General features: G+C 35.0%; 1 protein-coding gene across 1 annotated transcript in view; it reads right to left on the bottom strand.

The window, feature by feature from the left end:
- The window catches only part of Cep112 (centrosomal protein 112), a 330,810-nt gene that overhangs the window by 218,826 nt on the left and 87,503 nt on the right, over window positions 1-24,481 (bottom strand). Inside the window, exons 13-17 of the mRNA XM_048367299.1 lie at window positions 19,339-19,493; window positions 18,862-18,991; window positions 18,185-18,277; window positions 16,703-16,762; window positions 6,784-6,863 (exon numbers count right to left, since the gene is read on the bottom strand). Coding sequence (XP_048223256.1) covers window positions 6,784-6,863; window positions 16,703-16,762; window positions 18,185-18,277; window positions 18,862-18,991; window positions 19,339-19,493 — 518 coding nt within the window. The remainder of the gene's footprint in view (window positions 1-6,783; window positions 6,864-16,702; window positions 16,763-18,184; window positions 18,278-18,861; window positions 18,992-19,338; window positions 19,494-24,481) is intronic.

Raw genomic sequence — 24,481 nt, 5'->3', positions numbered from 1 at the left:
CAGCTACTTGAGAGGTAGGATGTCTAGTTTGATGTCTGCCTAGAAAAGTTAGTAAGATCCTAACTGAAATATGAAATGAAAACAAAAGGCTGAGATTGTAGCTCATAGTAGCAGAGTGTTTGCCAAGAATGCTTGGAAACATACACAAAGCCTAGCTTTGGTCTCCATCACTGTAAAAACAAAAAATGAGACACAGGAAGAGAGAGAGAACAGAATAAATCTACTTGGCACATACACCGTTGTATAGAGGATATAATTTGGGAACACCAACAGGAAGAAATCTCTTATTAAAATTAATACCAGATTAGAAATTAATTCATAAGATATATTATTGGTGAAACTTAATTTTTTTAGTCTCTATGAAGGAATCTTAGTGTTTCTGATAGCTAACGGTCAACTCATCTTTGAGGAGTCACTAACACTCTAAGGACACTTTCACAGTATTTCTGAAGTGTTACAAAATTTTGCTCTGTCCTTGACTCCATTTTAACACAGAGGCCAGTAAGAATTATTGCTATTATTATGGCTCATGACTTCTATTTTGTCTTCTCCACTGTATTTTGTTTTTAGGACTTCATTTCCTGTCACTATTATTGGCAATATTTTTCTAACTTCTCGAAATACAAGAGAAAAAAATTAATATAATGACTGTGTAAAGGAGCTGTCATAAGTAAAAGTTGAAACAATGATATAGTACACAAAGGCCAAGAGCATTAGGCAAAGAAATTATACTGTAACTGTCCAGCATAGGTGGCAACCTTTGTTCATTATCTCTTCTGACCAATGGATATAGGAAAATAAATTTATCATCAGAGAAGAATTTTCGTTCACCTGGCATAAGTTATAGACAAAACACCCCCCAAGTAGAGAAGAGCAATTTGTCCAACTTCGCTTCTTCCTCTAACTTGATAGAAATACTGCTTATGAATAAATTATGATATATATATATAATGACTATTCATCCATAAAAATGAACAAAATACTAATGCATGCTGCAAGGTAGATTGACATTGAAAACATTAGGTTACGTGAATCAGAAATAAAGGTCACATGTTAATGATTCCATTTATATGAATACTCAGAATATATCAGTCCACAGAGTCAGAAAGAAAATAAATAGATGGTTAGGAAGGTCTTGAAGGGAGGGAGGATGGGAATCAACTGCCAAAGAAGAGCACAGTTGTACTTGTGGTGCTAAAAATTATTGTTAATTAAGCAGAGACATGTTATACAACCTAACAAATTTACTAAAGATCACAAATTATTCACTTTAAAATGGCTGATTTTTATGTTACACAATTTTCATTTCAATTAAAACAACAACAAAAAATACCTAGCTGAAATTTCATAACAAGAATACTTACAGGGGCTCTGGTTTAAAAAACTGTGAAGAGAGAGAAGATTGCATCTCTTGTAAGTAAATATGTACCTAGGTAATTTTTTATTTCTTTTTTTTTTTTTTTTTTTGGCCAGTCCTGGGCCTTGGACTCAGGGCCTGAGCACTGTCCCTGGCTTCTTCCCGCTCAAGGCTAGCACTCTGCCACTTGAGCCACAGCGCCGCTTCTGGCCGTTTTCTGTATATGTGGTGCTGGGGAATCGAACCTAGGGCCTCGTGTATCCGAGGCAGGCACTCTTGCCACTAGGCTATATCCCCAGCCCAATTTTTTATTTCTTGAATGTTGTTTAATTTTTGTCTTTTGGCCTTTTATTTTCTTGGCCATTCTAACAGAGGTCTGTCTAATTTATTATTTTTTTAATTTGGTTTTTCCATACGGTGCTCTCCTCTTAACATTATTTCTCCTCTTAACATTATTTTGCAATTTTTTCTATTTGCTTTTTAGCTTTCTGAGACAATGGCTCAGCTAAATTTTGAAAATGTATCAATTTATAGGTACTCTACAATATTTGATAAGTAATAGTTTCCTATCTCAGCTTAAAATATTTTATTGTAACTTCCTTTATAGCCTATTTTGTTTAAAATGCAAGGTTTGTTTTAAAAATGAGGTTGAAAAAATCCTGGCTGAGCCAGGTATGGTGGTGCACTCTTGTAACCACAGCTACTTAGGAAGTAAAGGCAACAGGATCATAAGTTTAGGGTGTGCCTGGGTATAGAGTCTTTATCTCAAAGGGCTTTAGTCAGTCCTTTATCCAAAGGTCTGGGGTATAGCTAAAGTGTTTTCTTGGCAACTGAGACTCTTGGTTCAATCCCCATAAGTGAAAAATAGAAATGCTTATTTCTTGTTACCTTCTTCTAGTTTGAATGTTACTTAACATCAAACATGATCTTTATGACAGTGACTTTCTGAAAGCAGTTATGGATCATTTTAGGACCTAATTCTAGCACTATCTAGTCAGCTCCAGCTACTTGCTTCACTGAGAGAAAACTCTGAGCTCAGTGTTGCCAGAACTTTCTTAAAAAAAAAAAAGAAAGAAAACTAGAAATCCAAACTGTATTGAGATTTCCTGGTTTTATATAATCAACTCATCCAAAATCTGAAAACATTATGTAGGCCAAACTAAATATATGTTTAGAATGACTAAACCAGGAATTTATAATATCTGTTGGAAAGTCTGAATGTGAAGATGCCATTAAAATGGACAAGAAAAAAAGCACAGAAGCAAAGATTAACAAAGGAAAGGAAAGGTTTATGTACATAATCTTAATAAGTCTGTAAAAATAAACTTTAAAACAGAACATGAAACAGAAAATGTATAAATACAAGGTGGGTTCTGATGGCTTATTCCTGTAATCCTAGCTACTCAGGAGGCTGAGATCTGGAGGATCAGTCTGAGAAGAAAATTTAGCTAGACTTCATCATCAAAATAAACAGTGAAAAGTAAGCCTAAAGGCATGGCTCAAGTGGTAGAATACTACTCTGGCAACTACAAGGCTCTGAATACAAACCCCAGTACTGCCTGGGAGAGAAAGAGACAACTGAAACCAGCAGTAACAGAAAAAGAGACAAAGACAGAAATATTTAAAAATCTCATAGCATGAAGTGCCATAAGCCAAATTACTTAAATATTCTAAAGGCAATATAAACACTAATGAATCAATGCTGTATGGATAATACAGAACGAGAATTCATTTTTGATGCAATCTTGTCTTTCACTTCACTTTTTAAAAAGGTTTTTTAAACATTAAATGTTAAAAAGGCCAATGCAATGAACAGTAAAGAGGGTCTGGAATTACATTTCAAAATGGAGACAGATGCAATAATGGTAACAAGGAGGCAAAAACTTTGTGGAAAGACTGGTATATGAAATACATAAATTAAGACAATACAAAATGGGGATTTAAGAAAAAAAGCATTAATGGAATCAGAAACACTATCTTGGCCTGCATTCTGAACAATAGAAAGAGAACTAATTTTACATGTGTAATCAGTGAGTGGTAACTGGAGAGGTAGAAGACCAATTGTTGATCTACAAGTGATAACAAAGATTTCCCTGTATACTCCATGAACAAATAGGGTAAAGAATATTTTTTTAAGGATAAAGGCTCAGAAGGAGTTTTCTGCAGTCTATTATATTAATAAGGCACATCTTCAATGGTGTGAAAATCAAAGAACATTCATAGCAACACAGAATATGATGATTTTCTTGGAGTAAAAGAAAAAAAATCATTTGGGAGACTGTGCATCAGCCTTTGATTCACTTATTAATTTTGCAGAAAGCTAACCATGTTACACTGCTCAGGAGGTCAGACAGCTCCACATGCCTCATTCTCTCCTCTTGAAAAAGAAGCAAAAGACCACAGAGCAAGCTGAGATCAAGGACTTTTTTTTTATTCTAAGGAATCAAGTTTCAAAGTCACAGAAAGGTCAATGTGCATCTAAATTTTAGCCCCATAAATTTAATCTATAATTGAATCTATAACAAATCATAATAATTGATTCCAAAAGTGATGATGCTGACTTATCATATTTTTTTTCATTATACAATTACAAAGAGGATGGTAATATACATATCACATTCCAAAAACATTTATACAAAAAGTCAGTGCAAGAAAAGTTCTAGAATGCACAAAATGACATCTGGCTAGCATCTCACGATCATCTTCCCATGGTCTTACCACTATACTAGAAGGAAAAAGAGGGAAACGAGAAAAGAAAACATCACACACACACACACACACACACACACACACACAAAGATTCACTTTTGACTAAATTTAGGGGGGAAAGGGATGAAAGGAGGGAAGAAGAAACAGAGAGACAGAGAACGAAGGAAGGAGGGATAGAAGGGAGGGAGGAAGGGGAGGGAGGGAGGGGGAAGGCAGGGGGAGAGGCAGGAAGGCAGGTAGGCAGAAAAGCAACTCACAATTTCCTTTCTTATGGACCTACCCTTACTGAGGATCCCCAGGTACAGGCACTTCACAAGAAATTGTTCACCCTGATTTTAATCAGCTCTTTGTGTCTCTATATGAAACAATCTTCAAGATACATTGACAAGTATAAAGAAAAACAAGAGGGACTGATTATACATGGAATAAGAGAGGAATGTATGATAACTGGATATTTATGCTTGGATGAGGAAGGATATACAAGCTGTTGGTATACTATGTCTTCCAAGGAAAGACAGGTACAGCCAGAAAGCTGCAGGAATGAGGAGGAGCCTTTACCCTGCATGGTCTTTTTTATTTTTCTTTTATTTTATATTTTTCTTTTGAAGGACTGTTGATCCAATCCAGAGCCTTGCACAAACTAGACAATTGTTCTACCCCACTGAGCTACATCCATCTACAGCCTATGAAACTTTGGGATTTTAAAGCATACAGCTATATTATTTAGCTTAAAGCTTTTAACCTAATTATACAATTAGCTACTGTTTCATTTTCTCTTCTAGATTTACTCACAGCAAAATCTGGACAAAATTTAATGGAATATTTCTACTTAAATAATCAAATGCTTTACATATTTAAAACTTACATAGTAAAAAAACTTTGTAGATAATTACATAAGCATTTTGAGATCATATGGCAATTGAAAGACAATCCAAGAAAATGATTCAAAATGATACTTCAGGAAATATTCAGAATTCATGAGCTACTTGCCCCATTTTAACAAAATTACACCATTAATTTGCATTAGCAATGTTAACAGGCCTCTAGCCATCGGTTATGGTTCAAATTGAAATTTGTTTGATCTGTATGATTTCCAAAAAGCACCAAATGTTTTATTTATAGTGTATACATTAAATCAAATATATAAATATGATACATAGGTTGCAATTCCAACCAAACACTGGCTTCATTAAATAAGGGCATATTTCCTGTAGGGTTATTTATAACCGTATCACCTAAAGACCAATATATACTAACAAAAGTACTACTGAGTGTGTGTATTATATATACATATATATAATTTTAAAGTTATGGCTGCATTTTTATTAAACATTATATCATTGGTCTTTATCACTACTGTATATTTTAGCAGTATCTGAAAGCATAAGGTTATCTATATTAATATCAGTGTAAAAAATTTATATTTACTCTTTTGACAATGCAGGAAAGTTAAAACAGATCAACATAAATCTATTTCATCTTCACATTTTACTAAAAAGAGAGTTAGGAAAGTACCATCAAAAAGATGTTCTGAAGGCTTCAATGAGTACTTTAAAATAGAAAATATATACATTATCTCAAAATGATATTATTTTTGTAGTATTCAAAACCTAGCAACCAATTTTGTTAACAAAGGAATATTGAAAAAAAAAAACAAGAAATAATTTTGATAGGGTACTGGGGGACTGGTGTGTTCTATGGACCAAACCTAAAGTATTATTCATGCTTGCAGATTTTTATCTCCTCTTTAAAAAAGAGGATATCTGGGCTGGGGATATGGCCTAGTGGCAAGAGTGCCTGCCTCAGATACATGAGGCCCTGGGTTCGATTCCCCAGCACCACATATACAGAAAACGGCCAGAAGTGGTGCTGTGGCTCAAGTGGCAGAGTGCTAGCCTTGAGCAAAGAGAAGCCAGGGACAGTGCTCAGGCCCTGAGTCCAAGGCCCAGGACTGGCCAAAAAAAAAAAAAAAACAAAAAACAAAAAAAGAGGATATCTTACAGTGTTAATTCAAAGAGTTACAATAAATTATTTTGTGCATGTAACGTTTTCCATTTGCCAGTCTATTAAGTTTCTCATATACTTTGCTTACCTTTAAAAAATAAAAAATAAATATATACAATTCATATCAATGCTAATGATTAATACATATATAGAACAAACATTAAAAAAGGTAGTAAGCAAAAGCATTAAATTAGGTTTCTTTCCTAGAGACAACAATAAAAAAGTCTAAAACCATTAAGGTCTATTTTTTATATTAATATCACTTAAAAACAGCCAAACTGAATTTTCTCCTTAAAAAATATTTACTTGAGGGGCTGGAGATATGGCCTAGTGGCAAGAGTGCCTGCCTCATATACATGAGGCCCTGGGTTCGATTCCCCAGCACCACATATACAGAAAATGGCCAGAAGTGGCGCTGTAGCTCAAGAGGCAGAGTGCTAGCCTTGAGCAAAAAGAAGCCAGGGACAGTGCTCAGGCCCTGAGTCCAAGCCCCAGGACTGGCCCCCCACCCCCCCAAAAAAAATATTTACTTGAAAAAAAATTTACTTGTAATGAGACCTATGATGGCAAGTCAATGCAAACTAATCCAAACCAAATCTTCTATAAAATGTGCACTCTTATTAATTTGGCCCATACTATTATACTATTTTAATAGTATATACTATTTTAGTATAATAGTATATTTTTGATAGATATATTATGATTTTACTCACTTCAAAGCCTCCTCGAATTTATGAATTTTCTTTTGTGCATCTTCTTTTCCTTTTCCAAGTTCACTCTGTAATTCATGAACCTGCCATGAAGAACATGTGAAATTTATTAGAAAACAAAGCATACACAAAGGAGAAATTGAAATAATAAAATAGCATTCTCAAATCCACTTGCAGTATAAAATTATAGGTTGTTAATATTTCAAGAGAAATGAAAGTCTTGGGGCAAGTCATGCCTGTAATCTCAGCTACATAGGAAGAAGCAAAGGTAAGACTGTAGTTCAGGGAGAACCAAGACAAAAAGCATTAGACCCTATCCCAGAAACAAACTAAAAGGAGGAGGATTTAACATTTGCCTAGCAAACACAAGGCCTGAATTCAATCCCTAGCACTGCCAAGGAAAACAAGCACAATACAAACTTGCCCAACCATATCATTTAGTATAAAATGATTTCAATATTATACCGCTGTTATCAATTCCCTATCCTAAGCTTACTAATAGCTTAAAATATTAAGCAATTATTAAATATGAATAATTCTGTCACCACCACCCCTTCTCTCTCTCCCTTTCTTTTTTCTCCTCTCTCTCCCTCTCTGCCCTTTTCTCACTTCCCTCTCCCTCCTTTTCCCTCTCCTTTTCCTTTTTCCTTAGCCCCACCCCCTCTCTCTACTCTCTGTGTCTTTGTCTCTCTCTCTCTCTCTCTGTGTGTGTCTTTGTCTCTCTCTCTCTCTCTCTCTCTCTCTGTGTTCCAGTACCATAGATGGATTGAACCCAGGGCCTGGGAGTTGTCCCTTAGCTTTTTCTCTCAACGCTGGCACTCTACCACTTGAACCACAACTCTACTTCTGTTTTTTTGTGGATTTTGTTTTGTTTTGTTTTGTTTTTGGTGGTTAATTACAGATAGGAATCACACAGACTTCCCTGCCCCAGCGGGCTTCAAATTGGGATCCTCAGATCCCAACTTCCTGAATAGCTAAGTTTACAGGCAAGAGCCAACAGCACCCAGATGTAGATTCTCTTAAAGTAAGAAATTCAAAAAGAAACCAATTATTCTAATTTGTTTATCTGTAATTTAATCAAAGGAAAACAATCTCATAGACTGAAGAGAATGTAATAAGTGGTATGTCTATATTCCCCAGTACAGAAGGGTTATGAGGAAAGTTTCTTTCCCACTGCTAGGCATGATTTTTACCTCCTCTACTATCATTGGGAGGAAATCTTCCCACCATGACTGTCTCTTTTCTGAATATAGCAAGAACCCTTGAGTAGGCAAGATGGAAGCATGAACAATGATGACCAATTGGAAATGCCTCTTTAGGAATCTTGAAATAGTCAAGGAAAAGTTTAGTATAGCTGGATGGAAAGGAGGGGTAAACAACAGTCATTCTGCTACCTCTATGGCAAGTGAGAGAGCAGTCCCCGAGAGTAAGGAAGGTCCTAACTGACAGGAACCACTACTGCAGACCTGCTGAAAACCCCAGTGAGTAGGCAAGTGAAACAGATGGACAGTATGACAAAAGAGGAATAACAAAAACAACTCATTCCTTTATATGCACACACAGACACTCCTGTCACATTACAGTAAGCCATATTGAACACTTACTCAACTAGCCAAAAATAGCACTGTTTATCAGTTTGATGGAGACCTATGGAATTCAAATCTTATAGATTCCTTTTTTCTTTTTTAATTCTCTTGTAGGTTTCCCTTGCAACTGCTATTTGTTTTGTTTTACATGGGTGGGTGTGACTTGCCATTAAAATATTTACCAGGTTTAATGCTTAAATCGCTTCCATAGTCCATTTGGATTCTTTTAGCACATACTACAGTGCTTGGTGCATAGTAAACATGTAAAGTGAAATACAAACATGACCTAAGTAACAGAAGCACCAATCTAACATGAATCTAATCTAACAATAGGAATAATAGCCATAATTATATAAATGTAGGAAATTTATCACTATATAGCTTAATGTATAGAATTAAAGATAAAATGCCCAAAGTGGAACTCGGAGATGGTCCAATATAAATATTTTGCAGGGTTGATCTCATGTGAAGATTTTGTAGACATGTTTTATGCCAGTAAAATCCTTTCTTGAAATAAAATCTTGCCTGGCTTGTTCTTTCAGCACTGATGGCTAGAGTAGGACAGTGGCTATGGTCTTGCTGCTGATCTTCCAGGATGATCTTTCACCTTTTTTCCATGGAATACGGTTTTTGCTGTGGGTTTGTTACATGTGGCCTTTATTATGTTGAGGTACCTTCCTTCAATATGGAACCTGTTGAGTTTTTACTCATGAAAAGCTGCTAAATTTTATAAAGGCTTTTTCTGTATTTATTTAAATTGAGATTTTTATTCTTAATTCTATTTGTGATGTATTATACTTATTGCTTTGCAGATGTTAAAAAATTCAGGGGAGATTCTTAATCATGATGTCTGATCTATAATATGCTGGTGAATTCAGTTTTATGGTGTTTTGTTTTGTTTTGTTGGTCATGGGACTTGAACTCTGGGCCTGGGCACTGCACTGTCCCTGAGCTCATCAGCTCAAAGCTAGCACTCTACCAGTTGAACCATAGTGCCACTTCTTTTATAGTGTTTTGTTGAGAGGTTTTGTATCTATGGTCATCAAACATATTGGCCTGTAATTATTTTTTGTTCTGTCTGTGGAAACAGTTCTTAATTTCACCACTGATGGTGTAAAGACTACACTAATTTTTAACCTCTACTTCTCTAATATTCATCAAATGAAAACTTAACTTACACACTTGATCATTCTGAATTACTTAGTACACGTTTGCTCCTCCTCCTGGTTATCTTTTTTCTTTTATACAATCTGAAAATATGACCCAGGTGGTATTTTTAGTTTTTAAATTTTACATGATTTTCTTTCAATAATCTCTGTGGCATTTGCATTCTTTTTCATATCATATACACAATAAACATTTAAATTGACCTGTTTTGATCATTTTAGCATCAGCACCATTCTTTTCCATCTTATTTTAATTTTAATTTTAATTTTTGATTATTCTTATTCTCAAGTAGTTTAAAGTATCTTCTCTAGTAACATTATTTCTCAGAGTGAATACTTAGTGATATGTCTTCTGAGACTTTGCATATTCAATAATGTCACTCTATTGCCTTCACACATGAAAGAAAACTTGTGCATAAGATCCTTATGATATATTTTGGCTCCAAAACACATGACACAGTGCTATTTTAATGACATTTAAATTTACAACTAATAATGTTAACATCTAAGTTTTGTCCTTCCCTTCCCCTCATCTGAACACACAATATCTCTTTATACTGCAATTCAAATGTTTCTTCAAAATCTCTTTATACTGCAATTCAAATGTTTCTTCAATCTTTTTTTCTTTTACCTGGTAAAAAGTGAATCATACATGTGCACATACAAACCTCCACAAGAGTTTTAATTATTTTGGGGTTAATTTTCTTCTGAGACCTCTTTCCATTGTTACATATTGGTTTTCTATTTTCTATTCATCATCACTTCCAAAATTTTTTATTCTTTGTCTTTTCCTTTGCAATGTGAGAGGCACTTATGTTTTATTTTCATATCATTAACTCAGTTGTTTACATCTCATCTATCCTTGCAGCTTCTATGTCCATTTTAAATCTTCTGTTGTGCTTTTAGTTCCTTTTACAGCTCTTACAGCAACTGTCTCCCATTTTCCTGTTGTCCTTTTCTTTCCTTATGATATGTTTCTCCTGAAGACAGATCTGTTTGCATTCTACAATGAATTTCTTGCTATTTTCTTCTGGAGTAATGAGTAATGGATTTTTCAGAAGAAACACCCTTTATCTGAGTCTTCTATAATATGCATTCAGTCTTTGCCTCATAGTATTTTCCAATTTGGCATTTTCCACCTATTCTCCCTTGAACCATGTTCATCTTCCGATATAATACTAGACCAAAAGTATAGTGGGTATATGCCTGCTTCTATTACATGCTTCTTAGCATAGTTTCCTTCTCAGAACTACAGTTAAAACTCAGCTCTTAGCACAATTCTCAAGGGATTTTTAATTGGGTTTTCCTGCAAGCTTGATGCTCTGGTGCACTGAGTTGCCTTTACATGAAAAAATAACAGGGAACTGCTATCAGAGCTAATGACTAGTCAGTAGTATTTCAGACACTAAAACTGTACCTCCAGTGTACTATACTATCATTACTTTCCCACTATTTACTGTCTAGTATTTTTTCTAGGACTCAATTCTCTGCATAACAATTGAGATTTATCCCTTTAAACTGAATGTTTCAAAATTAATTATTTCAAGAAAAATCTGTGTAAAATTGCATGGTAAGTATAAGTCAAATCTCTGGAATCACACTGTCTGTATTTGCATCCCTACCCCCATCACAAGTTATTTAACATTCTATGGCTCAGTTTCTTTCTCTAAAAAATGGATACAATGGTAAGCATATCAAAGTTATTATATGTTAATGAGTTACTCCAGGTAGAGCTCTTCATATAATACTATGAACATGACAAATGCTCAATAAATTTGAAAAATGGTTATCACCTCAGATTGAATACTCATATGCAAACATTTTCTTAATTCTGTGTCATTTTAAACACCCCACAGTGCAGTTTGCCATAATTCTTTAATTCCTTAGACTGTGTGTGTGCCTTTTCAAAAACTGGCTCTGGAATTGTTAAGCATCTTGAGTACTTTTAAGTGCTTTTAATCCCTCACTATTCAAACTCAACCACTTGACACATTTTCAACTGCCTTTTGATGCTGGTCAGTATGCTAACACACGGCATCTTGATCTAATTTACTGATTCTAAAACTACAAGAACCATTTCTAGCTCTCTTCTGCTCTTCTTCCTTCCCTTTGTCTCTGTGCACCTCCATCTTGTGCGGTCCTGCAGTTTGCTCTACCCCAAATTAAATTTTCTCTGCCTGAAAAAAAAAAAAAAGAACCATTTCTAAGGAAGAATTGTACTATTTGGGCCAGGAGGGAGGATCTTCCTTCTTAGCAAAACACTATTGTTAATGCACATAGTTTTTGGGCTGGGGGCTTCCTTAAAGTTAGCAGCTGCTTCTCATTTATTCTTAATGTCTCCAATGCCCAACATACCTGGCTTAAACTAAAACCATTGGTAAATGCTGTTCTGATTTTTTTTCTTAATAGGATATATTTGTACTGTAGGCTGAAGATTCTTTTCTGATTATGTTTTTATTTTGACCTATATTTTAGATAGATGTGGTAGGGGATAATTAAATGCCAGGAAAGAAAGTAATCTTTGCATAGTATTTTGATATCAGTAGAAAGGGACTATCAATATTCTTGTTAGGTTAAAACTATTTGTTTTATGGGATGCCATGGTTCATATCTATAATACTACCTCCTTAGGAGGCCAAGATTGGGAGAATAGTGATTCAAAGAGAGCCTGGGCTGACACATGAGACCCTTTCTCAATCAATAGCTGGGAATGTTGGCACATGGCTGTTAACTGAGCTAGGTGGGAGGCTGAAATAGGCAGATTGAGGCCAAAGGAGTGTGTGAGAAGGAAGCAAGATCCTATCCCAAAATAATCAGTGCAACAAAAAAGGGTTGGAGGTATGGCTCAGTGGTAGAGCACCTGCCTAGAAAGTGTGAAACCTTAGTTGAAACCCTATGACTGTCTACCCAAATTATTTATATTTATACAAAATAAAACAACTCAGAGATTATTGTTCAACCTCTCCTTTTTGTGTTTATTTTGTATAGGGCAGGGTCTTGATATGTTGCCAATGGTAAAGGAGAATAATGATGGCTATAATTTATTTCTAATATTTCTCAGTATATATCATACTATAACAAATATTTTAATATACTTTATATATTAAAATATTTTTAAAGTATTAATAATGAAAATATAAAACAAAAATTTAAAGATACATAATAAATTGTAAGAAATGAGAATTTTCTATAAATAAATAACTGGGCTGGGGATATAGCCTAGTGGCAAGAGTGCCTGCCTCGGATACACGAGGCCCTAGGTTCGATTCCCCAGCACCACATATACAGAAAACGGCCAGAAGCGGCGCTGTGGCTCAAGTGGCGGAGTGCTACAGCCTTGAGCGGGAAGAAGCCAGGGACAGTGCTCAGGCCCTGAGTCCAAGGCCCAGGACTGGCCAAAAAAAAAAATATATATATATATATATAAATAAATAACTGATTTAGATAGCCATGAGCACATTAATTAATCATTGTCTAAATACATTTTTTTGCCTTCTGCTAGAGAAAAGGATCTAGGCTAAACACCACCGGCTCATTTCTATAATCCCAGCTACTAAAAGAAGCTGAGATCTGAAAATCTTAGTTGAATGACAGCCAGAGCAGAGACTCTTACGGCCACTGAACCCGCAAAAGTCAGAAATGGATGCATGGTTCAAGTGATAGAGAACCAGCTGTGAGGAAAAAAGCCAGGCCAGAGGAAAGAAGGCTCTGAGTTCAAGCCACAGTACTGGTACACATACACACACACACACACACACACACACACACACACACACATACACACACACACACCCCACAAGGACTTAATAGAAGAAACTGAGCTAAAATATCAGAAGCTAGATAGATATACAGTAGCATGGCAGACATGATAGCATAAGAAAAAACATTAAAAGTAGTGTTACACCAAACATCAACTAGCTGAACTCCCTAATATCTCTAAATTGCTCTAATCTTAGTTTCTCTATGTAAAAAATATGACACATCAGATTTCACTCTTTCTCTAAATCTTTTTGCTGCACAATTCCATTTTTACAAAACGTTAGGAAAACACATTAATGAATATTCACATCTGTAATAGTTAAGAAATGCTATCCAATATGTTATATGTAAAGGCTTAGAAACTTAAAATTATTTTAGACATAATTAAAAGAAATACACATGAATGCCAGGCACTGGAATAACTGTATTGAAGTGGTTTAAAACCCCATCAGAATTCACATTGCATCTGTTTAGTAACATAAGAATGATTTTAAGTAGCTAACTCAATTCTAGCATTCTTAGACAGTAAATGCTTAGCATTTGCCTCATTTAACTTCTTTAAGTAAACAGCATCATCTTTTACTCTCCAGTGCCTGTTTGGAAAAGAGTGATAGATTATTTGTAGGAGGCAGGTGTTTCCTAGCTAGTAAAATCATTTAGTTTAACCATATCCTGATTTAACAGATTAGGACACTTCATCGAACAATGATATTTAGTTTTACTCCCTATTATTTGTTTGATGTTTAAAGATCTTAAAAGCAAGCAACAGCCACCAGAGGTCAATAAAGGCCATTAGATAATATGTGCGTGCTTAAATTAGGGACAGCATCTGATGCTGTTCCTTTTAACTCCGTCCTTCTGCTTTTGCATTGGCATGAGGAATATAATGTCATTCAGATGGCATTTCCTCCTCTTGAACAGATATTCAGAATTAAGTCTCATACCAAAGGTTACTGAATGTGCACACCTGTAACGCTGTTCCACAAAACAAAAGCCCTATACATCCCATTTAGCTATCCAGTTACACAGTCCAAGGCTATGTGAGATTTATGTCAGCTCTTTGAGCAGTTAAAAAGGATATTCCCTGAGGGGGGTACAAGACATCAAATCTTCAAGGCTTGAGATCACAGGTTGAATAAAAAAGAATAGATGTCAATTTAAAAGGGGGAGATTATGGAATTCATTGTAAAACAACAAGTGGCATGCCGAGTAACATTTTCTTCCAATATAAATAACGTTAAAAACATATGCAATGTGGTTATTGCTCTTAAAATGATTGCTATTACTGTAAACAAGTGTTGTTTACACTAAAAACAATTAATAAACTTTATTAAAAAAGCTAAGCCATTCATAGCTTATGGAAAGGGAACAGCTGCCGTTAGAATGTCTAATAAAGAGGACTCCAGTTTGCTCTCTGAGGTGAGCTAGAATAGGAATGACCAACAGGTTACTGGAGAAAGATGAACTGAGCTCTCACGTTCCCTGCCTGGCAGATTCTCACTGGGGAGAGGAACTGATAGCACAAACTTTAGTTTACTTAGTAGCTAAAAAGAGGCCAAGGAAAGATAGTGGTAGGAGAAAAGGTTGCCTATGCAAGTCTATCTCTCTATCTACAGTTCTCAGTAGGACTTAAAGAAGATCAAGAGAGGAATATATTCTTTCATGGTTAGTATGTGCCTTCTCCTTGGCACCAGCCTATCTGTCTCACAGGTACACAGATAGCACCTCTCAGGAAGAGGCTGACCACAGAATGTAATAGAGTAGGCAGCTGGTGAGGTGCTCTGGAGTACAATGAAAAATGGACCAGCAAGTACACTCAAAGATCCAGAGGCCTTATACAGTGGGCAGTGAGGCTTAAGGTATATAAAGTATTAAGAAAGCTGCACATCTCAGCAGTAACGGGGGAAAATAAAAACCTTCCTTATTTCAATAAAATCATTATTTCCCTTCCTGTTTAGGTATCATTTTGTAAAGAGAAAAAAAAAATAGTTAAGACATTGCATTGAGCTGTATTAACACTGCATAATCTAAGAAAGCATGTGTAGAGCTGAGAATGTGGCCTAGTGGTAGAGTGCTGGCCTTGCATACATGAAGCCCGGGCTTTGATTCCTCAGCACCACATATATAGAAAAAGCCACAAGTGGTGCTGTGGCTCAAGTGCTAGAGTGCTAGCCATGAGCAAAAAGAAGCCAGGGACAGTGCTCAGGCCCTAAGTTCAAGCCCCAGGACTGGCAAAAAAAATAAGGCAAGCATGTGTATAGGTTGATATGTGTCTGGAGAAATATATTTCTAAATAACAGCCTTCCTCCACAGCTCTAACTATTAAGCTCTTGGAGAGAAATGTCTAATTCTTCTTCAGCCTACCTTGTGTCTAGTATATCTTACCCAATATAAGAAATTAATGGGTAGCTACTATGTGATGAATAGATAAAACATGTTTTAAGAATGCTGTGGTACAGGGTTGGAAATTTATCTCAGTGGAAGGGCACTTGCTTGGCAAATGCAAGGGCATTTCAGTCCTTAGCTTTGAAAAAACAAAAAGCTAAAGACAACGCTGTGATGAAGCCAGGCACCAGTGGCTCACACCTATAATCTTAACTATTCAGGAGACTGAGATCTGAGGATCAAAATTCAAAGACAGTCTTGCAACCCCACCCCCACCCCGAATAAAAGGCCAGCAAAAGCAGCCACAAAACTTTTATTTCTCTACTGCTTTACTCTCGATATCTCACAATAACTTCAGAGCTGAAGCATCAGTCACAAAAATATAGACTACTACACTCTGCTGCACAACAAGTTAATGGCCCTTAGGTATTATTGGTAACAGATCGGTAGAAACATACACAATTCTAAATGACAAGAAACAATCATTACTCAGGTAGAAGTCAATTCCTCCACTGTTTTATGTCCTTTGCTTAAATATTCAAAGTTCTTATTGCATGTATTGATACAGTAAAATACAAAATAATTCCTGCTGTATAATATCTTCAAATTTATTGAAAAAAAGACATAATTTCAAGGTGTTTTGATCAGAGGTTAAGATAATAACGCTTGGAGACTATAGTCATAATATTCAATGAACATATGTAAAAATGAAACCAGGTAGCTTGAGGGGATGGATGGGTTGGGAGAGATAGGGAGAAAGATAGAAGGGGTGATAAACATAGTACTCATAAACTGATACATTGTATTGAAACCATTTTGTAGAACTACCTAAAGATAATTTAAGAATTCAAGATAATAATGTTTTTCACATCCTATATACAGCTTCTAAGTTGTGTTTCAATGTTGAATAGTAATTGAAGAAACTTCAAAAATATGAAAAAATTGATTACTGCAATTAACTTAAATAAGCCCATTGCTTGCACTGTTTTCTATTGTAATTTTATAATTTCCCCCAACATATATTACCTTTTTTTCATAGGTGTGTTTTAAGTGATTTTTCTCTATTTGGTACTTATTTTCTTGATCCTGTAAATAATAAAATGTTTATTTTTATTACATTTTAAGTTGCTACTAAAATTAGTAATTCAATGAAATCATTAAATGTATTTGGTGTCAAACTTCAGCATTTTGCTTTTAGGGGAGTAGGGTAGAAGTGGGGGGGGGGAGGATTGAACTCTGGGCTTTATGCTTGCTAGGAAGATACTCTACCACTGAGGCCTCTCCATTAGTCCTTTTTTTGTGCTGGTTATTTTGAGAAAGGGTCTCTATGCCTGGGCCAGCCTGAACTACAGTCCTAGTTGTACTTCTCTACATGCTGGGAAGACAGGTATGCACCACTGTGAATAGTCACTGGGCTCCCCTGCATAATTAGGTAAGTGCATGCCGCCATACCCAATCACTGAGATGAAGCCTCATCAACTATTATGCCCAGGCTGGCCTCCAACCACAATTCCTCACTTACCTCTCCCAAGAAGCTAGGGATACAGCCTTGAGCCACTGATGTCTGTCATATGTTTTGCATATTATTCAGAGAAACTTACCCACCTAATTTCCTAAGCCACAAACAAAAACTTGAATATATATTATAGGACAAAAAAAAAACTCTTAGCTATCTGAAGATGTCACTGTTCTTAAAAGCATCTATCTTATAGTGTGAGAGAATCTTTTAATATTTTGGATTAAATGATTAAAGAATGGGCAAGTCAGTATGAAAATGGTAAATTTTAGGTTATATCATATACTAGTCTTTGATAGACTTTGACCATGAAAAAAAAAACTGTAAGAAAAAGAAAGATAAGGCTTGGGATATGGCCTAGTGGCAAGAGTGCTTGCCTCGTATACATGAGGCCCTGGGTTCAATTCCCCAGCACCACATATACAGAAAACAGCCAGAAGTGGCACTGTGGCTCAAGTGGCAGAGTGCTAGCCTTGAGCAAAAAGAAGCCAAGGACAGTGCTCAGGCCCTGAGTCCAAGCCCCAGGACTGGCCAAAAAAAAAGAAAAAAGAAAGATAAGAAAAAAAGACAATGAAGATTAGCAGATAATTTAAAAAGGGAAAACTATTTTAAAATAATATACTCAGGTAAGATTTATTTTCATAAAAACTAATCTCTAAAAAGGAGATCATCTTAAAATTATTGTCCTTCATTATATATATATAATTAGTATCTATGTTTGTCAATTACAATAATAAATAAAAGGAAAAGCTATACAATGCAACAAAAGAATCAGAAATGGCTACCTACAGAAGGACTATTTCTGAGTACCTACAAACACAGGATTTAAAAAGGCAAGGTGAATGAGGTAACAAACAGTACAAGAAATGTATCCAATGCCTAATGTATGAAACTGTAACCTCTCTGTAATTCAGTTTGATAATAAAAAAATATATATATAAAAAAAGGCAAGGTGAGTTTGAAGCATTGTTCTGGCTAAAAATAAAACTCACATTGAGTTGTTGCTTCCTTTGAAGTTCTGATTCCTGTAACTGCTGCCTTAATTGACAGATACTTTGTTCTAATTCTTCAATCATACCAGATGCCTAGAAAAATTAAAGAAGAATAAAAAGCAGAATATTGACTTTTGTACTATTCTATAACTCTGGATGAGTAGCTACAACATTTTTTTCTCTTGATAATTCAATCTGAATCTCTCAATGCATGAAAATATTTTTAAAAGATAAAAAGTAAACTTTTGAAATAAAAATGTAAAGGTATAATATTTTATGTTATGTTACATAGTTCTATTATAAAGATAAGTTTATAGGAAAACTTTTAAGTTTTAAAAATTAAGTAGAACAAATATTTTGAAATAAGAATAATGTACATAATTAATCTAATAATGTATTATTTTTAAAACTGAAACATTCTCAAAATTCATGTTTCCTCCTTTAAAAACTTTGTAGCTTAAAAGGGTTAACTTATAGCAGGATTTAGTTTATCAAATATTTATGTTATGCTACAAACTGAACAATTATCATTTTTTAAGATTTTTAAATACCAAGAAAACATCTTAAAGAAACTGGAGGCCAATTTTCAATGCCAAATACTTAGCCTCTACACTGCTTTCTATATTAAAGCTGAGCAAAGTAGTTAACTTTGTGAGGATGATCTGTCAGGTATATACCTTAGAAGATGAGAGAGAATGTTCTTGTTTCAAGATGTTCAAGTCAGCATCATGTTTGATTTGTAATAGTTTCATATTTTGCTCATAATCATTTACAAGGTGATCCTTCTCTTCATAAAGTATGTTGTGCCTAAAAGCAATAAAACTTTAAAAATAAAGCTCTAATATTTTAGAATCAGTCTATCTGGTTGATAGTTGATAGATATTTAGTTGATGTGGTTGGTAAAACCAGAACTATCACAACTAAATCCAAACACATTATCTTTTAATATATCAAGTAAGTAGGCACATTTTTATCAACTGTTGGCAAACATTATATCTCATGCTTAAATTGGACTTCAAAGTATAAATAGTGACAATTAGGTTAGAACATTCCAAATATTAAATGCACACAATATGATTCATTTTCCAAATAATTTATAGAAAAGTATCAATACTTTATAACTACACCAATAGATACCTGGTTGCAGACAATACCTTGCCTTTAGTTCTTGTAATTCACTACGTGTTATATGGTAACATCGTTCAAGTTCCATTTTATCTTGAATTAATTTCTGCTTCTGTAAATTACTGTTCTCTGCTTCTCCAGTCAGCTGCTGGACACGTGCTTCCAGCTCTTTGACCACATTGTTCTAAAAAATATAAATCATTGTCAGGAAAGCCTCTCACTAATTCCTAACACTTTTGTACCACTAAGCAACCTGAAAACAATATGTTGCCTTCCAGAATAACAAAATTATAACCACAGGAGTACAATAAAATCAATCATCTGGGTTGCTTCCATATCTTGGATATGGTAAACAATGCTGTAGTGAACATAGTTGCGCTGGTAACCTTAGTAAGGCCTTGCATGTGTTGGATAAATGCCCAGAAGTGGGGTTGCTGGGTCATAGAGAAGTTCTATGTTTAGTCTTTTAAGAAATCTCCATACTGATTTCCAGAGTGGTTGGACAAGTTTACATCCCTACCAACAGTGTAGGAGAGCTCCCTTTTGGCCACATCCCTGTTAGCATTTGTTATTGTTAGTTTTCTTGATAATGGCCATTCTAACTAGGGTGAAGTAGAATCTCAACTCTTCGTTAGTTTAGATTTGTTAGGTAAGTACTTGCTTACTTGACCTCTTCTTTTATTTGAAGTTTTGAAAAGGTTTTAAAATTATAAGAGCCATGAAATATTTTAGAAAATAGAATGCAGAGAGGAGGTAACAATGTTCGACAACATTTTCTTACTTATGTAACTGTAACCCCTCTGTACAATAAAAAAATTACAAGCCATAAAAAATAAATAAACCCATATTATCAGGATCATCAGATAACTAAAATACTTGTAATTATGAAGTATATAGAAATAGTCTTTTAAAAAATATTTAAGTGCTGTACAAAGGAGTTTTAACAAAGCAATTTTAGAATAAAATGCATCTTGGTCAGTGTCACTTCTTTGAATATTCATACCCGTCCCAAATTCTTTTACATAGTTGCATGTTTGTGCACCAGTTTTCATTAATTTCATTTAAAATATGTTTTCCACTTTATTAAAGCATTGTTTAATTTTCCTATATTCAAATATCACTCAACTGAATAATTTCCCCATTATTTGATATTTAAGTTATTTTGAATTTTCATCTAGATTGAACTACATTTTAAAATCTAGACAAAGCTAGTCATCTTTTACCAGCTTTTTTCTTATCATAAACCATGTTTATTATTATTATTGTCTTTAAATATTTGTACAAAGGAGTTTCAGGTCAACTTGTCAGTTTGTAAACTTACTATTAGGGTAAATAAACATTAACAAACAGGACAATTAATTTAAAGCTAAATCTTTAATAAAAATTGTGAGTTATTAAGGAAGGTTAGTATGATGTTTGTTTTATGCTATTTTTAATAATATTATAACCCATTCTTTTATTGCAATACTAAATCTTAGTGCAACAACCTCCAAATATGTAAAAAGGAAATTATTATAAGTAGTCTAAAATAATGGTTTAATAGTAGGTGATTTATAATCCAAACTACTCTGAAGGTGGAGATTAGAAAGATCCAGATTCAACGTAAGCCCAGGCAAAAATTCATGAAACTGTCATCTCAACCAAAAAAGATTAGTACCTGTCATTCCAGCTATAATGGAAACATAAACAGTAGAAATTCTGTCAGAGCTTTTCCAGGATAAACGTGAGAAATGTTACTCAAAAAATTACAAAAGCATAAAGTATTGGGGGCATGGCTCAAGTGATAGGATACCTGCCTAGCAAATATCCCTGAGTTCCACCCTAGTACCACAGAAAAAGCATGGTTTATAGATTACTTTTAAAAATAGATACAATTCCTGGCTCAGAGCCTGACACATATCAGATGTACAGATTCCAGTTCACATCTTGACTAAATTTAGAAGCTCCTGTCAGAAGATTGTTTCAATTTTCCTGACACATATTCTAAAGTCCTCTTACTTTTTCTATATATTAATTGGTTGGAAGAAACAAAGAAAAGGATATATCTTTATCTTTCTGATTTTAAATGGAAAAACATAAGAAATAGATGAAATTTCATTCCTGGTTTTGAAGGAGTAACTTGCAGCAAGGAGGAGGAGGAGAATGTGGAAGAGGAGGAGGGGAGAAGAGAGAGGAGGGGGAGGAAACCTAGACCTGGCCTATAAAGATCACTAGAGTTCCTACCAGACAGCCTGCATGTAAAGAAACCAAGGGAAGAAGAAAGAACTGCAGAGAGATGAGTCAATACTCTCCAAGCTGCATTTGCCCAAAAGGCATTTTTGGTCTTCTTGGGTGAGGATAGTGCAAGCAACTCAGGCAGAGTGTGGCAAAAACCAGAACTCCTGGAGCCAAGATCCCTAAGACAGAAATGCCTAAAACAAGTAAGATCCTTTTTGTTTGTTTGTTTGTTTGTTTTGGTGCTGCTTCTGTAGTTTGAATTTAGGGCATGGGGCTGTCCCTGGGCTTCTTTTGCTCAAGTCTAGTACTCTACCACATGAGCCATAGCTCCACTTCTGGCTTTTTTGGTAGTTTATTGGAGACAAGTCTTACTGACTTTCCTGCCCAGGCTGGCTTTAAACCGCCATCCTTAGATCTCAGCCTCTTGAGTAGTTTGGATCATAGGCACAAACCACCGACACCTGGCTAAAGTCTTTTTTTGTGTGTGTTAAAAAAGTAGGGACAGTAGATAAGAAATTCAAAGTAAGGGCAAATACATCTTCTCACATAAATATTTTTTGAAATTCTACTTCTTTTATTCTTCATCTAAACAGAAAATAAGTTATCTTTTTAAAATATCAGAAACTAGCCTAACTGCTAAAGAAATAAGCCAAGGCAAAGAGGCTGAATTGATACAGATAAATAAGTTTTGCCTAAGGAAAAGGGATCTCTACCATCCAGGAAGCCAGACAGCCCACTTTCTTCAAAATGAATAATTGAATACAGCAAAGATGAGAGAAAATGCTCAGATAAAAGTACAAACTGTTTTTCATTAGACAAAGGAAAAAGATGAGAGGGAGAGATATCCAACGAGTCAAAGAAGAAAGTGAGGGACATTGAAACAATACAGTGACCTCCACCGTATACATATCATTGAAAGAGTCACAATGATAAACTGAACTTGAGATTTTTAACTCAGGAATTATTCAACTGATCAAACTGTATGAGATCGAAAAGGAAAGTCAATCTGACTAAACATAGGATATAGCTGTTAAAAAAAAAAAGCCTGAATTAGCAGAAGTTATCCCTTTTCCTAATGGATGTCCTGGTTCTGACTGCTGGTCACTCTTCCTCAAGATGGGAATGCTCAAGATATGTATTGGCAAACACAGACAAGCAAATAACCCCAGAAAGCACTGTTGCTTGTCCTCCAGCTCTTCTTGGTGGAGACAAATAAGATCCCCAAGGAACAATAACAATTGTTGGTGGAAGAGGAGAACCTGGAGCCCCGGTGTGACATCGGCAAAAATGTGAAAGATCTACCCACCATAGAAACAGTTTTAAATAGGATTATTGAATGATCTAACAATTTCACTTCTGGATATTTATCCAAAAAAGCTGAACTAAGGATTTCAAAGACATTTTCACTCTCATATTCACTGCAGAATTATTCACGACAGTTAAGAAGTAAACACAAGGGGCTGGGGATATAGCCTAGTGGCAAGAGTGCCTGCCTCAGATACACGAGGCCCTAGGTTCGATTCCCCAGCACCACATATACAGAAAACGGCCAGAAGCGGCGCTGTGGCTCAAGTGGCAGAGTGCTAGCCTTGAGCGGGAAGAAGCCAGGGACAGTGCTCAGGCCCTGAGGTCCAAGGCCCAGGACTGGCCAAAAAAAAAAAAAGAAGTAAACACAAACTGAACACCTCAGGGGGAGACAGGGGGAGGGAGGAGGGGGGTATGAGGGACAAGGTAACAAACAGTACAAGAAATGTATCCAATGCCTAACGTATGAAACTGTAACCTCTCTGTACATCAGTTTTATAATTAAAATTAAAAAAATTTCAGTTTGATAATAAAAAATTTGAAAAAAAAAGTTCACAACCATAAAAAAATAAAATAAAAAAAGAAGTAAACACAATATAAATATCCATGACTGGTATGGTTAAAGAAAATATTACATATACATACACAATGTAGTATTATTCAGCTATAAAAAAGGAAAATAGGTTATGTGCTACAACTTGAATAACCTTGAGCACATCATGCTAAATGAAATAAGAGTCACAGAAGGACAAATATGTGATTCTAATTATGTAAAATAATCTCCAGTTGTCAAATACAGAAAAACAGAAGGTACAATAATGTTGGCTGGGAAAGGAGAAAGCTGAACTTTCCATTGTGCTGATGCTTTCCATTGAGCTGCTGTACAATGGTATAAAAAGTATCAGTCATAGAACCTGCCTTACTACAGCGTGCATACAATTAACAATACCATATTACTAAGAACAGATCCCAGGTTATATGCTTTTCAGTATAATAAAAAAGAGAAAGAAAAAACAGTGAGAATAAGTTAACATGTTGAATGTGAATAATTTAAATATCTTTCCCCACTGAATACACAAGACTTCAGGGATGACCATCTTATTTCCATAATGAAGGTAATAATAGTCACTACCACTGAGGGCACACTGTAGGTCAAGCCCTATGCTAAGTATTAAAATTTATGCCATTTAATCTTTTCCCCAAACTATGAGAAAGGCATTAATTAATACCATTTTAAATACAAGAAAAATTAGACTCAGCACAATTGATTTTCTTGCTTCTACTTGTCTTTAGGTAAAATAGTACAGAGCAGAATCTGATCTAGGAGTTTCCTAAGCCATAAGCACTTGTCTGTTAAATCGTCTCCTAAACTATAGAATTCTGTTTATGAGATTAACAGAAAAATGAGGTTAACAGAAAAGACACATCATTTCATAACACAGAGACGCAAAGAAAAATGTAAATGTTATACTAGAACCACTTAAATTCTTTTAAATTCTACAATATGACTCTTAATACTTTTTAGTTTGAATCATCTATATCAATAAAGGACAGGCTACTGGAATTTTATTTATTTCTCAGTCCTTTTCCTAGAATACTCACTACAAGTGAAATAAGACTCAGAAACATGGTAATGTATAATCTACTAAT

Source organism: Perognathus longimembris, chromosome 17 (assembly GCF_023159225.1).
Source record: "Perognathus longimembris pacificus isolate PPM17 chromosome 17, ASM2315922v1, whole genome shotgun sequence".
In the NCBI taxonomy this organism is placed as follows: domain Eukaryota; kingdom Metazoa; phylum Chordata; class Mammalia; order Rodentia; family Heteromyidae; genus Perognathus; species Perognathus longimembris.
Note: the sequence above shows the minus strand (reverse complement) of the source record. Positions and strands in the feature narration are given on the sequence as shown.